Source organism: Sceloporus occidentalis, unplaced genomic scaffold (assembly GCF_023333645.1).
Source record: "Sceloporus occidentalis isolate IW3139 unplaced genomic scaffold, rSceOcc1.0.p SCAF_31, whole genome shotgun sequence".
Taxonomy (NCBI): domain Eukaryota; kingdom Metazoa; phylum Chordata; class Lepidosauria; order Squamata; family Phrynosomatidae; genus Sceloporus; species Sceloporus occidentalis.
This window is the reverse complement of record NW_028317011.1, coordinates 3,505,652-3,521,393: the sequence shown is the minus strand read 5'-3', so window position 1 is coordinate 3,521,393 and position 15,742 is coordinate 3,505,652. Positions and strand designations below refer to the sequence as shown.

The following is a 15,742-nucleotide window of genomic DNA, read 5'->3' as shown; positions in this document are numbered from 1 at the left end:
AAAAGTGGAAGGTATCAAAGCCTGTGAATTTTACACTACAATAATGGACTCAAACAATGGGAAAATTAACCATAAGTATCTAATCATGGAAAAAAAAACATTACTGTGGACAGAGACCTAGATTAGAGGTAAATCAGAGAGGCGCATACAGTATACTAAATGTTGGACATGGAGTTGTGGGTAGGAGTCATGATACCCACCGAGCAGGTGCACCTCAGACAGGGACCATGTCCTGGGGGCTGGAATGTCTGTCCATGAGAATATAACTGCCGCTCAAATTCACAAACTGCGTAGAGAAGACAAAAAACATTATGACCAATGGTAATCCATGCAAAAATCATAATTCTGTTTCCCACAGATCTACTTCCGTTCACCCACGCACAGCTTTTGCTGTAGCTCTTGACCTACTTAACCACAATGTCTTATTACAAGCATCAACTAACCATAAGTGTCAAAAATGTTGACATGTCACAACCAGGGTTATTTTAAAGCTTCACTCATTGCCCTGTAATTCTCTTTATGATAAATGTTCAATATATAGTACATGGCTCTTTCCCTCATAAGATGTCATGTCCATCAAGCTAAACTATTTCTTGGTAAGACTAAATCTATTTTTTAGAAATATAGAGAAATGTCTATTAAAAATCCTACATTTATATCCAGGTTGTTTTGTCACAGACTTGTATATCTTATTTTTTTCCTAAAATGAAACAAATATTCATTAATCCTTCTCATATGCAGGGGTCTGCCAATCATTGCTCCTGGTGGACATTTAGCGGGGTCTGTGCAGGACAATATAATGTGGTAATTTCAGTATCTCACCTTCACAACTAGGGCAGCATTGTCCATTGACTTTGCTTGGGTGGCTACATTTTGCTGGCGGACAGCGCCTATCCAGATGCTCACACGATACTTCTCCAGCCTATTAAATTCAGAAGAAACACAATAAACATAAACCTAAACATTTTAATATATAGATACAAGACCATCACTAAATTCTGAAGCAGGAAAAAAGTTATGTTACATCATGTCACTAACCTCTTACACCCACACTAGTTACACAAAAATACTATAATTATTATTGATTTTGTTTAGTTTATATCATATTTGTCACTTAAACTGGTAGGATTCCTATGTTACTCTTTCTCTGTACATCTCCCTACAGCTTAAGTAAAAACCTCCATGTCTGAAGGATAACAAAAGCTTAAGTTCATCATTGTCATTTACCAAATTTTTACATTCTTTCAATCACATATACAGCCCAGGACACACTGACCCCACTGCATGGCTTAGTTCACTTTTGAGTGTCTTAGTCAAATTTAGGGATGGTGTCATCTGAACTTACTGTACATGTGCAGCTCAGACAGGGGTCATGGGCAGCCGTGAATACCTCTCCTTCAGCAAACAGCCGAGAATCATATTCACACCCCTCACACCTACCATAGAAACAGTAAAAACAAAATTAGAATTTCACAATGTAGAAGACACAATGTATTCCAGAGGGTGAGACAGTAAAGTCACTGCTTTAGAACAAATGTTTACTTTATCCTCCAGAATCATATCTTCACCAAAACATGTCCCTTCATCCGTCTAACATTCCCAGAAGTCACTCATTTCTCTCAAATTAAACTGATTGGTTAGCTGAGGCAAAATTGTTAAACCCTGTTCACAGCATTTGAAAAGCCATCACTGGAGATGACTGGTAAGTATATCACCTGCGATATCACTCTTTTACAAGGGGATACCACAAAAGACAAAATGCATATTACAGCTGACCTTGGACAGCAATCCCCAGGTTTCCGTAATGGATTTCTGCACATGGTGGGAGGGCACGGTATGGGGTCACATTGAACATTCCCATTCTGAAAAGCATAAAGAGAAAGACATACATATAAATATTATGCAAACACATAAAGGTACCAACAGTACCAGCGTATGGAACCATTTCTTTACCATCTATATCTGTATGATAGATATTAATTTGTTAGTTGACTACACTGAACAGCTAAACATACCTGACATGTGCAGCGGGTACAAGGGTCAGGACTCCTTACGGCTTGTCCATTTAGATAAGTACGCCCCTGATAGGAACAGCCTAAGGAGAAATTGTGTGTTAAAGGAACAGTCTAGCCCCCATGATTATTTAAAGCGTTTTATGCATTCTGTAGTCCATCCAGCATGGATCCCAATGCAGTTTACAGCATGCAAGTATGAGCATGCACCGTCTAGCTGGAGTTGGAAAATTAGGCTTCTGTCTCACTTAATTCCTCCCCTGTCTGCCTCTACTGAAAGCAGCGAGCCATATATGCCAACAAAATGCTAGCCATATATACCAACAAAACACCAGTGTTCAGATAGCATACAAGTGATTGGCTGCCGCTGCTCCCATTAACTTGAATAGAAGTTCTACCAAGAAGAATATGCTTTTATGCACCATGCTTTTAGTAGCGCCAGGTAAAGCATGCCTGCATTGATCTGCATGCAGTAAAATGCGCTGGAGTCCATGAAAATACAGCTCCTTAAATAAATATAATATAGATAGTAGAATTATGAGATCATGTATGTAAAATATGTCAAATAAATTGTACCACAATGTTAAAAATAATATATGCAGTTTGGGAATCAGGAAAAATGTAGGGTAGCGGGAACTAGGGCAGAGAGCAGTATGTGAAAATGGAATAGGAAGTAGTACACAAAGATACAACAGGACATAGAGAGGCATGTGAAATAACATGACAGGGTAGGGTGTGAGGAAGCAACATATACATGCACATTTTGGGGGGTTTCTTACCATCGCAGACGGGGCAGCAGGTGCCAGGTCTGGCTGGTGCTGGGTTTCGGCATAAAGAGGCACAGTGGCGTTTTCTACATTGAATGTTTCCCTCCTGTGTGAAAGAGAGCAATATAACGCAAGGGGAAAGCATTTAGGTTGAGAAGGTAATGCGTTAGCGGGTGGGAAAGAGCAGCAGGTATTGTTACAGAAGCAGTATATCAGGTAAACCCGTGTCAGGACATATGGACAGCAGTACCTATCAATCAGAAGGATAAAGCAGTAGTGCTATTTACAGAAACTGACAAGTGATAGCAATAAAGAAATTGGGATGAAGTAAACTGCTGATAATTTGGGGTAACCGGATTGAGATTAGTTAAAAAGCAGATTTTATTGACAATTAGGGGAGAGGGTAGCAGGTACAGCCACCGACTGGAAGAAGAAATAGTAAAGGTTATTTATAAAGTGAAATTCTTGTGCAAAGAGTTAAAATTGGGAAATCAATGAACTATTCCTGGTGATTTAGCATAATAGATGGCCCCCTCAGTGTGCTTTGTGGGGGCCCTGGGGACAGCAGACATTGATGTATTTTTGGAGTGGGTGAAAGGATAAACAAAAGCACAGTGAGGTCCCTTTGACAAAAGCACAGAATAAATCCTGTTAATGGAGCATAAAAATGCAACTGGTAGAAGGGTCTGTATGATGTGTCAGCGTACAGAAATTTGCAGTTGTGTCTGTGAAAAGATAGCAGAGGTTACATGTGTCAGTGTGTGGCATGGACCAGAAAAAGGGAATCGGATTATATTGTACCATACAGCGGCAGATCTGACATGGCTCTCCTTGAGGTTTCCACTCATCCCCATGCTTGCGCTTGGTTATCCCATCAATGCAGCCTGGGTGAGCAAGAAGGAATTGGGTTATAGTGATTGTGATAAATAATAACAATATCAAAGAGAACATTTTATGCATTTAATCCCAAAAACATTTACCTTCTTTTTCTATGTGTTCTAAGCTCACAACTAGTTCAGTTGATGAAAAACATTACAAAACAACAAGGAAACAAAACTGTAGCAAAGATCAGCACAGAAACGGCACACACTGATTACAGCAACAATAAACTTAGATGAGGAAACAACAGATCATCCTGTGGGACAATATATAAAGTGTTGAAGTAGGAATAGAGGGACATTAGACACAATGCCAATGTTTATAGACTATGATTGCTGTTATTCACTAATCGCCATAATCACATGAAAATGGAGCTCGCAATTGATTTCACCAGGAACCCAGCAGTAGTATGTATGGGATCAACCCATCGTGATGGATTTAATGTGCCCCGAAAATTCCAATTGCTTGGAATGTCATCATGGATTGAACAAGGTTACATAATGTCCAAATTTACCACCATTTATTGACATAGATTTAGAAGTCACCCACCTTGACACCGCTTGCAGCACTCCCCTGGGACCTCCTCCTGGAGTTTACAGGTCAATTCTGGGCAAGTCACTCTGACACAATGCACACTGCCATCCTGAACAAAAAAAAAAGAAATCTTCCTCATGAGATGCCAGTCTTCTTTTAATCATATAAATGAAAGCTGTTGCGCCATTTTACAGATGGAGACAGATATACATAAACACTGGGACTCTCATGGCTTTAACTAAAAGCCAGAGTATATTCAATTGATGTACAACAAAACATGTGCTTACAACAAATTCATTTGCTACTAGATGAAATCCCCTTTTTACCTTTCAGTTGTGGAGATGAGAAGGACATCCCAATATATGAGCCTTTACAGAATAGGAGACAATAACTCTTCTGCCACCCAGAAAACAAAACCATTAATGTTAGCCCTCATCTGTTTGCCAAAGGAACACTTTGCTTGAAAATCTATAATTCAACTGTAGATGTAATGTCGACAGCAAGAACTATTCAAGAAGCAAGAGCCCATTTTGATAATGCAGGCAGCAAATAAGGTGTCTACTTTCCCAGGCAGGACTGTCAAGATATTTGCAGAGCACCCACATGGCGATACTATTTCCGAAAAGACCTGTAGCAATAAGATATATTATTTATGATATCACCAGCCATCAGCCAACAGGATAAACATACCTACTGCTCGTCTGCCTAACCATTACTGAACAGAAACAAATATTACATTGACGTGATGAACAATGTACACAATGTACTAAAATGGACCTACCCGACAGACACAGCTATCACAAGGATCCCCGTTTCCCCGGAAAGTGACACCATTAGGAATAATGTCCCCATTCAAGTCACAGGCTGAACAATCAGGGCAGCAGGAGCCACGTCTGACACCATGAGTGCAGGATTGTGGACAATGGACAGCATCAGTACATTGCACCTCACCATCCTAAGACAAACACAGGTGGTCACAGGGTAAATCCGGGAGAGTAAAGAGTACAGGGGGATGAAGTCAAAGAAAATAGCTGAAATTTATAAAGTCATAGAATGGAGAATGGGTGCCAGTGGAATGAAAGACAAGGAAACAGTAAAATACAGGAAAAATATTATTTTATGTATTAAATGAATATTTCAGTTATTATGCATACAGCTGTATTGTTGAAATTTCTATTCAAGTCTCATTTGTAGCAATTATGAAGTTCAATCAACCTGTGTGTGCATTTCTTTTTTCCCTGTAGTTGAACTATAGCTCTATTTAGCTGTATTGTTAACACTTTTTTCCTTATTTTTGTACCTATACACATCCCAAGGTCTGCTATTCTGCTATTTTTTTGTATTCCATAATGTTTCTTTAATTTTATTGAGATATTTCTATTTTCATTATTTATTTGCCACTATTTGACTTTTAATCAATAATGTTACATACGCTCCATTATGTTGGGCACTAATAGGACACTGTCCGTTCAAAATATTGGATTTCATTATTCTTATTGGAGCCAGAAAGGAGAAAAGAATCTGAAACTGGATACTGTGCACAGGTGAAAAAAAAAAAGAATGACTGGAATATTAAATATGTTTATTGATCATCAATGACAAATCCTAGGAGATTTCCAATGAGTCTTCTTTCCTTGTTACTCACCTGACAAGTGCAGTATTGACAGCCATTCATAGAGGTGACATTCTGGCCAGGTAACAACTGACGTCCCTCAAACTCACACACTAGAACAAAGGGAACAAAATGAAGCTGATCATCACAAACACAGTGCCTTCAATCCCTCTGTATCGCTGCAATAGGGAGTACGATTCATCTCAGAGCAGGGAAAACTGCCAAGGTCAGCGATATTGACAAGTGTCCATCTAACGTAATGTTCAGGATTATGTGGGCTTTGAGTTTTTATCTATGAAGCATATCTTTAATTATGTACAAAAGAGCCATACGCCAGAATCACCAAAAAGCTTTAGGTGCCAGCTATTCTATGATGCTTTGCACCCACGGGTAAAGACTACAATGGTGAAAGTAATGCTGTGCTCATGCTATTCTGTCACCTTGTGAGTATTGTACCTGGACACGAGGGGCAGCACTGGCCTGGAGTAGGAACAGGTTTGGTGCAGGCAACTGCAGGGCACTGAACAGGCAGACATCGCACCAGGTTATTCTGTAAGGGAATGAAAAAGGATAAATTAGGAAGTCTGGGGAACACAAGAGCAGTAGTAACAGTAACAAGCTGAGTGTGTCTGCAAACATTTTTTATGCCAATATTTCTTTACTAAGGTGATAAAGAACTATGCATGTCACACATGTAGTGAAAAAAGAGTGAAAAAGAGATAGGTGTCCATGTACCACAGAGCACTGCGATATTGTGTTTATGTCACAGATATAGAAATGTCAGCCATTAGCCTCATCTCAGATTCAGGATAGCCATATGCCTTTCCTATGCATTTTTAAAATCCCTTATTATATCAGCATCTACCACTTCTGCTGGGAGACTGTTCCATTTATTTACAACCCTCTCAGTAAATTGATATATGTGTTCCACAGTTGGGTACTGATATACAAACAGCAGAGGGACATCTACATATTGGTTGGATTTTGTCTCAGATCCAAGCATCAGTGTTTCAGTGTAACGCAATGTATGACAGTGCAACTCACCATGCAGGAACAGTTCACACATGGATTGCTTTGTGAACGGAAAACATCTCCATTTTGGTACGTCAGCCCCTCATATTCACAGCCTGAAAATACACACAAGCCTTATAGCTCTACAACAACTGCCACATGTAATAGTTAATGGGATCATGAAATCACCAGTGTTGTACTGTAATATTATATACAGAAGACACAAGCTAGTTCTGTTACTATTTTTTGTTGTCTTAAGCGGGTTTCATTTGTAGTTTTTTGCTTCTCTACAGAAAAGTATGCAACGAGGCAATGTTCTGTACAAATATTATCAGGAAAGTGTACCGCTTGTGTAAGTGAATGCGATTGCCAGTTTGCATGGAAAGGGGAAAAAGTTAATATGTGTTCTAAATAACTTGGGATCCATATCATAGAAACAAAACATAGAATTATAAGATATTTTAAATACATGAAATGTTTATTGCTTTGATTGTAAGAGATTCATGTATGTATACATATTGTATTCAGAAGTGTTTACTGGGCTTTGCCAGCAGATCTGTTTTACTTTGACCCGTCTGATGCCAAACCGGGGACAGATTGCCCTATTGGGAAATAATGCTTCCCCGTACATCACTGCCTAATGGGCCATTTACAAGAGAGATCTCCTGTTTTCAGCTGGTCCATTTACTCTATAAACTTTAGTGGTAACTACATTGGTTATATAAATGAAAAAAATACACATACACAAGAATAATTAATCAAAAAAAAGTCAGCAACCCGTTTATCTCCAAGATAACAAATGTTATTTTGATTTAAACGTTTCTGGAGGTTTTCCTGCCCTAGACACTGCCTAGGGATATCAATGCTTAGAACCTCACCCTGGCATTGATCTACACTAGATAACCACAAATGTCTTAACAATCAAGTAGCTTAGTGTCGCATTGTGGAAACAGTTAAACAAACGCTTACCTTGCTGACAGACGGGACAACACTGTCCAGGTGGAATGTATTTTCTTATGCAGGTCAGCTCTGGACAGGGCTGCCTCTCACAGCGCACTGTCCCATTCTAATGGATACATATATATAAGGCAAAAATAGACATTGAGGAGATTTGCATACAATACAAAAAGAGACAAAAAAAATATTAATATTTTGAGTTGTCCACTACTAGGGATCCTAGCTGTCAGGTCAATGGCCATATCACATGTAGTAAGTCTAAAGTTATGATTATAACTGCAAGCTTTAAAAACTTAAGATATTTACCATTTGTAACATTATTACAAAAAGAAATTTGAGGCAAAGAATCACACATCGAGTATAAACACTGCCAGGAACCTATAGGGTAAATACTACTCCATGCCAATTATTGGCAATGTTTATACTTGAGTATGCTTCCTTGCCTGGATTTCTTTTTGTAATTGTGATATAAATAAATCCTCTATTTTCTAACATAATGTAAAAGTTATTCAAATGATATCCACCCTGCACCAAGGAGATCTAGACTGCTGGGCTAATGACTACTTACATGATGATAAGAAGCGATACCGTAATAAGACCGTGGTGCCCTTTTGTATTCTGTGTTGTTCATTTGTTATTGTTTATTAATTAATATAGTTCTGTGTTATTTTGCAATTTTAAATAAAAATGTTGCTGCCCTAAATAGTATTTTTATAATAGCCATTTAGTGACAGACTTTTAGAATAAAAATAATCATATTAGAACACAACTCACCGTACATGTGCACAGGGTACATGGACCTGACTGCAATTTTTCCCCGGTCCTCAGTAGGTTTCCATGGTAATCACAGTTAGTGCATTCTGAGCAGCATCTACCATGAGGGGTGAAAGGATGCTCGCATTGGACCTGGTCGCAAACCTCAGTGGTACACCTCACATGCCCACCCTGAATTGAATAAAGCAATTTACTTAATCTCCTAAAAAGAATAACTATAGCACAAGATTCTATTTTTTACATACCAACACACAGTTCTCACCATCTCCTTACACGCTAACAAAGGCTGCTTTGATGCTCTGATTTCCACAATTATATTAGTAATATGTATTAGTTAGTCTAATGGGTGCACTCATTTCCACCTTTCTTCTAATGGAGTCCACAGCATGCAAACTCACCCATTTGTTGGATAATACATGTAACCAATCACCCCCATTTTTCTTTTTGAAACACATATGTAGGGTGCACAGCCGTGGCCTTACCTGGCATGTACAGCTTATACAAGGTGTCTTTCTCCAGGTAGCTCCCTCCATGTGTCCATCAGAGCAGCCTAAAGATAACAATGTCAGGAATCCAAGTAAGGAAGATAACCATATATATATATATATATAAATATACCAGTGACTATCAAAAATACATAGTCTTTACTGCCCCCTGCGCCCTTGATTATGATGAACCCTTTTGTTAGAAATGTTATCAGAATAAGCCTGGGAACAATTATCTTGCTTTCCCACTTATGCAAAACATTGCTTATAAACAGGAATTGATTAACAAATATTGACTTAAGGTGTGATGAATAATTCCATGTGTTTTTATGGCAATTACCAGAAAATAAGCAGAGTTTTTCTCAGCGGCAACAGAATATGATCTATATAAGCAGTGGGTTAAACAAAGATAAAAGTTCTGAAATACTAGCCGTACACAGGGGACATCTTCAGGCAGTAACACGTTAGTAACCATGTTGGAGAAAGTAAGGTTAAAAAATTGTTACCCAGGGTGCTGTTTTGACACGGTGACTCAACGAGTACACCTAATGTCTTGATTGCCATTTCTGAGAATAGGTGATGCCACACCTTTTTGGTTCCAATTTTACAAGTTTACTTTTACAAAAGGGACAAACCAGCCATCATATTAACTTGCATATTATTGCTCTGTATTCCCTTTAAATTGTTATTGTGTCCCCCTTGCAAATGCATGGAGTAATGCTACAGAATCCCTCTATATGCATTGGTTGCTTCAAACAGCCAATCAGTTGCAGGAAACATCAAACCACAGAGAAGCATTTATGCTGCAGTTCCGGGGCTGTATTTTTTTCTAAAGGCAAGTCATTTATTTTTTTATTTTTTAGCTTTAGTGAATGGATATAAAAGTCCTTACAACGCAATTTAATAGGCATTCTTTGTTGAGGATCCTGTCTGGGACACTGGAGTGCCTTTTAAAGACCAACTTGTCTGCATTAAAAAAATACATGTACATTTTAATACTGTTTTCTATAATAAGTATCATTTTTTTTATTGAGAAAGTCAATAAAAAATGTTATTTCTAAATATACGTATCATGCTTTTTGAATAATACATGCAGGGACATTTACAACAGTAATCTGATAGGGCATTGCGATATTCTCAATTCTAACACAACGATACAATTTCTCAAATATATAATCACCAATAACAGATAGAAAACTTGCTGTGAAATTAAACACTACCTGTTAAGCAGCGGGGACAACATTCATTTGGAGGTGTCACAGGGTCACTACAGGTAACTGGTGGACATGTCTTCTGGGTGCAGGTCACCTCTCCATTCTGAAATATGCGCATTTATTATATTTAGAAGAGAGCAAATATAGTGCTTTGTGTAGAAACAAATTATGACATTGTCGTTGACCATCACCAAACCATGGATGTGTTAGGTGAAATGTATATATAAAGTAATATATACATATGTGAACAACCTTAACAACAACAAAATCTGGTTTCTGCAGTCAAAAGAAAGTTTTCTTCTTCACTCAAGTGCATGGGAAATACAAAAATATATTCCAAATAGTGTATAATCGCATGAAAATTATCCAAATAATACTCTCAACCCACTTCAAAAATTCTCAGGACCACTTAAAGAGCAGCCAAAATGCCAAATATAGACTATGTAAATATTTGACTCATGACCTCAAGGGTTTTTCAGATGAAGCATTATAGCAGTTGTCACGCATCTAATGTTCTTTGTAGTTTTCAGCATGAGATATAGACCACAAAAGATAAAATAAAAAAACAAATAAGACCGCATTTGGAAAACATAAATATTAATGAAAGCACATGTCCTGTATACTCATTGAAAAGCACAGTGTAACATGGCACTATATTAGCCAATAACTATACCAATAATAGTACTAAATATTATTATTTTTACTAAATGTAGTGTTTCTATCTATATTGAGAAGGAGCATAATGTTTTTTTGCATGTTGAATTATTGTATGCAAATTCTTTGTAAATAACTACAATCTGAAGCAAAATGTTTTTATCTCACAATTTTCCAACAAGCAATCCTTTAGATTTAAAACATAATGCTAAATTAGGGGAAGTAGAAGAATGATCAAGTTCCCAGGAGTGCAACTACACAGATGACGCCCAGTTCTCTCTTAACTATTACCACATTGTCTCTGTAGTTTGATGTTGTACATGCACTTTAAATTGACTAAGACAAGAATAAACTAAAGTCAGAATGTTGTCTCTGGAATGATAAACATACACTTTATTTTGTGGGAAAGGAATAAAAATGTGCAGAAGCCTTTGGATTTCAAAGATGGTGCTAAATCTTATTATCTGAAAAAAATAGTAGGTTTGTTTAGCACAGTAGTTCATTTTTTTTTCTATTACAAACCTATCAGGTAATGCACAGACATACCTAAATGCCCCCTAGAATTAGACAGATAAGGAGGGATAATGTGGCACAGTAACTGGCAAACTATGCCTAGTCCAGAATACATCACTGATCATATATTTCTGAATTGGAAGTATGTGGATTACTGTATGTCACCAAATATACTTGTGTCTGCTGATCTATGGGTTGAGCTTTAAAGAGGAATCTGCGTTGATTTCTTACCTGGCAGACGCATGATGTACAGGAACCGACGGAGAAGGTCTCCCCATTACTGTAACTTCTTCCCTCATTAGTACATCCTGTAGGAGTAAATGAAACAATGCCCAAAATGAGAAAGTTGGGATCTGTGCTATACTTGATTAACAAGGAAACTCTTGTTTTTTGGCAATGCTACAATATGCTACAAATATCCCTTGTGTATACTCCAATCCTATATTGCGATATAAAACCCTTATGGTATCCTGCAATTGAATAGTTTAATAGATCCCGAAAACCATGTAATATACTACATTCCCACTGTCATCCAAAAACCCCTACCATATAGTCCACCGTGAGTCACATGGTACTCTAAAGTGCCCAAAGCCCACACTGTATAAGTCTTCAGGATACGAGGCGAATCCATACAGCGTATTGCAATACTATAATGTCATCCAGAAAATGAATTTTCATTTGAACTACATCTTGAAGCCAAGTGTCCATGGACTCCAGTGCATTTTACTGCATGTAAATCGGTGCAGGCATTCGTTAGTTATTCTGTCTCATTGAAGTCCTCTTCCAGCTGCCCCTACTGAAAGCAGGGACCATGTGGAGGTATGCTTTTTGCACATGCTCAGCAAAACTCCCATTCTTGTCAATGGGAGCTGAGATCGCTTTGAAATAAATAATGGCAGGCAATCACAAGTACGCTGTCTGAACACAGGTGTGGTTGGCGCCCCTTTAAAAATATTACATCTACAGCTCCATGAAATTGTGTTTTATACAAGCACACTAACCTAGAATTAGTAGCAACAAATGTATTACATTGAATCAATTTTGATTTCTGACATCTATGTAAAACCACAACAAAGACATGAAATAAAGTTGGCTGTTATCGGTAAGGAGGAAAAGGCTTATCCAGATGATTCATTTGCAGTTTCTCACACATGTCCTATTAACTTCCTGTTGCTAGTGAAGACAGAGGGTATGTTTTGGTTTCCTTTTTTACAATCAGACTAATAAAAGTTTCTTGTTCATCTTGTGGACAACAGTAATCCTTTTGAAGGTGCCTTTAATGCACTGTTATTAGCAATCTTGAAATTCTCTCTAGCAGTCAAGTTGATCCCTGCCCTGGATTGCGTAACTGTAGAAACGCATCCCCTCGTAGAACTCACTGTTACAAATCAAGATAATGTAAAGTCATTATTGGATTGAAGACATAGGCTGATGTTAAGCACTGCCAACTGATGCGTTCATTTCTGCTGTATTTTTCCAAAACGTGGAGTTTAACAGCTGGCCGAGTTGGCTCTGCATAGCATATAGTTAAAGCCGACTGAAGACGTCTCACATCAACTATGCATTCTAAAGGTCCAACCTGCCCTTTTCTTGTAGAAGAAGATCGCTCACGTTGGTCCATGGGAATGCACTCAGAAGAATCTCCCCATGCATTTGTAAAGGGATTAGACAGCTGCTATATGAATAGAAGTCCCTTTATGGCAGGTTGAGGGAAAGGTCTATTAAATGTTAATGTACTAGTGCCACTTTAGGTTACCAGAACTTTTATGCCATGTAAATTGTTCATGAACATATGCTGACTTACTGGACTGACCCAATATGTATACAGCTGGCCAGAGGGCTAGTGGGATGGCCACTAGGTACTACTTTATGTTAACAAGCGAGTACAAGCAAGATGTATGGACCAGACGCATGATTAGCATAGGCAGAAATAAACCTTTAATCCAGCCCTGCTGAAATAGAGGCACACACTTCTTTGTAGGGCTGAAACAACGAATCGATAAAATCGATAATAATCGATAACGGAAATCGTTGTCGACTATTTCCGTTATCGATTAATCGAGTGATCGATTCGTTGTTGGCTCCTTTTACTTACCTCCGCGAGCGTTCCCCGCTTCCGCTACTGCACTCTCCGCCTTCTTTTAGTTCCGTGACGGATGTGACGCGTTCCGGAGGTAAGTATTCTTCATGTCTGTGCGAATCGCTCTGTGCGAGTGGCTCCGTTCGCACAGAGCGATTCGCGGGGGTGGGGGTGGGGTTTCAGGGGATGCAGGGCAGAGTGGGGGTGGGGGGGCAGGCCAGGGTAGGAGACTGAGTGCAGGGCAGAGTGGGGGTGGGGATGCAGGGCAGGGTGTGAGTGTGGGGGCAGGGCAGGAGACTGGGTGCAGGGCAGGGTGGGGGTGGGGGTGCAGGGCAGAGTGGGGGGTGTGGATGCAGGGCAGGGTGTGAGTGTGGGTGCAGGGCAGGGTGGGTGCAGGGTGTGAGTGTGGGTGCAGGGTGTGAGTGTGGGGGCAGGGCTGGGTGCAAAGTGCCAGGGCTGGGTGCAAAGTGCCAGGGCTGGGTGCAAAGTGCCAGGGCTGGGTGCAAAGTTCTGGGTGCAAAGTGCCAGGGCTGGGTGCAAAGTGCCAGGGCTGGGTGCAAAGTGCCGGGTGCAAAGTGCCAGGGGTGGGGCAAAGTGCCGGGTGCAAAGTGCCAGGGCTGGGTGCAAAGTGCTGAGTGCTGGGTGCAAAGTGCTGGGTGCAAAGTGCCAGGGCCGGGTGCAAAGTGCCAGGGCCGGGTGCAAAGTGCCAGGGGTGGGGCAAAGTGCTGGGTGCAAAGTGCCAGGGCTGGGTGCAAAGTGCTGAGTGCTGGGTGCAAAGTGCTGGGTGCAAAGTGCCAGGTGCAAAGTGCCAGGGCTGGGTGCAAAGTGCCAGGGCTGGGTGCAAAGTTCTGGGTGCAAAGTGCCAGGGCTGGGGCAAAGTGCTGAGTGCAAAGTGCCAGGGCTGGGTGCAAAGTGCCGGGTGCAAAGTGCCAGGGGTGGGGCAAAGTGCTGGGTGCAAAGTGCTGGGTGCAAAGTGCTGGGTGCAAAGTGCCAGGGCTGGGGCAAAGTTTCTTGAACAGTAATAGTCCACCTCTTTTCAGAATGTTTGGGGTTATTTTGTTTCATAAATATTGTGTTTGGGTTTTTGTACTTTGAAAATATTGGTTTTTTATTACATCATAACAAAATAAGAATGTTAATGTAAATTTTAAGTTGTTTTTTAACATCCAGTTCATTAAATTATTTTAAATAAACGAAAAATTTGCATATTGGTTTTTTTTATCCGATTAATCGATTAATCGAAAAAATAATCGGCCAACTAATCGATTATTAAAATAATCGTTAGTTGCAGCCCTACTTCTTTGTATTGTCCTTCTGTGCTGTGTGACATAAAAGGCTGTTCTGTGAATCCGAAAAGAACTAATACAAAAATATTTAAGGACTTTGAACATCTTCTAGGAAAACAACATGCAATTCTAGCCTTAGGGCACCAACCACAGAATACATAGAGGCATATACAGACAACCTAAGACCTGTGTAACACACAGGGATTGAAAAGTGTTGGCTGACAGCTGTGTTTATATACGTAACTATAACTGTTTACATTCCTTAAAGAATCCACAGTACAGAAGTTTATTTTTGCAGTGAGGTTCCGACAATGATACACGAAGAAGATATACGGTAATTTAAATGAGGTAGACACAAATAACCAACACACAACTACATTGGCACAGTAGCAATATGTTTATGTTTCTAAAGTCAATCTTTGTCATGCTTTAGATAAATTAATTTCTGATCAAGAAGAACAGAACGAAACCGTAAAAAACAAACAGGACTTACCGAGACACTGCGGCCAATCCTTGCGCAGGGAGCATGTCACGGACCCCCCGACGCATACGCAGATATTACAAGAGTCCTTCCTCCAGGTTTCACTGTCCTGATACTCTCTGCCTTCCCAGGTACATGAAGGACGTCTACATTCACAGCTCTCTAGTACTTTGACCCGGGCCTGCAGATCAGCATTCTGTGGGCAACATACTAGTGTTACACAGTATCTCTATTCCACAATACCAGGATCAGAGCAAATGCAATTGTAGCAGGGAAATACATGTTTAAGGTCTCATTGCACCTATACGATACAGAAAAACAGGGAAGTACTTTTATTAAGAAGCAGCAGCACCTCCTTGATGGTCCAGTTTGTGTGCCACTTTTGGCTGCTTGAAGCTGTAAAATCAGTTGCAGGAATTTGCTCCCACTGAAATCAGTGGGAGAGCTTTCTGTACATGCACATTAGCTCCCCTGATAAGTAGG

The 15,742-nt window shown here is 39.7% G+C and overlaps 1 protein-coding gene across 1 annotated transcript in view; it reads right to left on the bottom strand.

The window, feature by feature from the left end:
* The window catches only part of LOC149298738 (kielin/chordin-like protein), a 44,082-nt gene that overhangs the window by 17,886 nt on the left and 10,454 nt on the right, over positions 1-15,742 (bottom strand). Inside the window, exons 5-21 of the mRNA XM_089487255.1 lie at positions 15,272-15,455; positions 11,644-11,720; positions 10,252-10,348; positions 9,029-9,096; positions 7,785-7,881; positions 6,849-6,931; positions 6,261-6,354; positions 5,838-5,917; positions 4,974-5,147; positions 4,208-4,301; positions 3,581-3,663; positions 2,792-2,885; positions 2,016-2,095; positions 1,777-1,862; positions 1,346-1,436; positions 823-922; positions 201-286 (exon numbers count right to left, since the gene is read on the bottom strand). Coding sequence (XP_089343381.1) covers positions 201-286; positions 823-922; positions 1,346-1,436; positions 1,777-1,862; positions 2,016-2,095; positions 2,792-2,885; positions 3,581-3,663; positions 4,208-4,301; positions 4,974-5,147; positions 5,838-5,917; positions 6,261-6,354; positions 6,849-6,931; positions 7,785-7,881; positions 9,029-9,096; positions 10,252-10,348; positions 11,644-11,720; positions 15,272-15,455 — 1,668 coding nt within the window. The remainder of the gene's footprint in view (positions 1-200; positions 287-822; positions 923-1,345; positions 1,437-1,776; positions 1,863-2,015; positions 2,096-2,791; positions 2,886-3,580; positions 3,664-4,207; positions 4,302-4,973; positions 5,148-5,837; positions 5,918-6,260; positions 6,355-6,848; positions 6,932-7,784; positions 7,882-9,028; positions 9,097-10,251; positions 10,349-11,643; positions 11,721-15,271; positions 15,456-15,742) is intronic.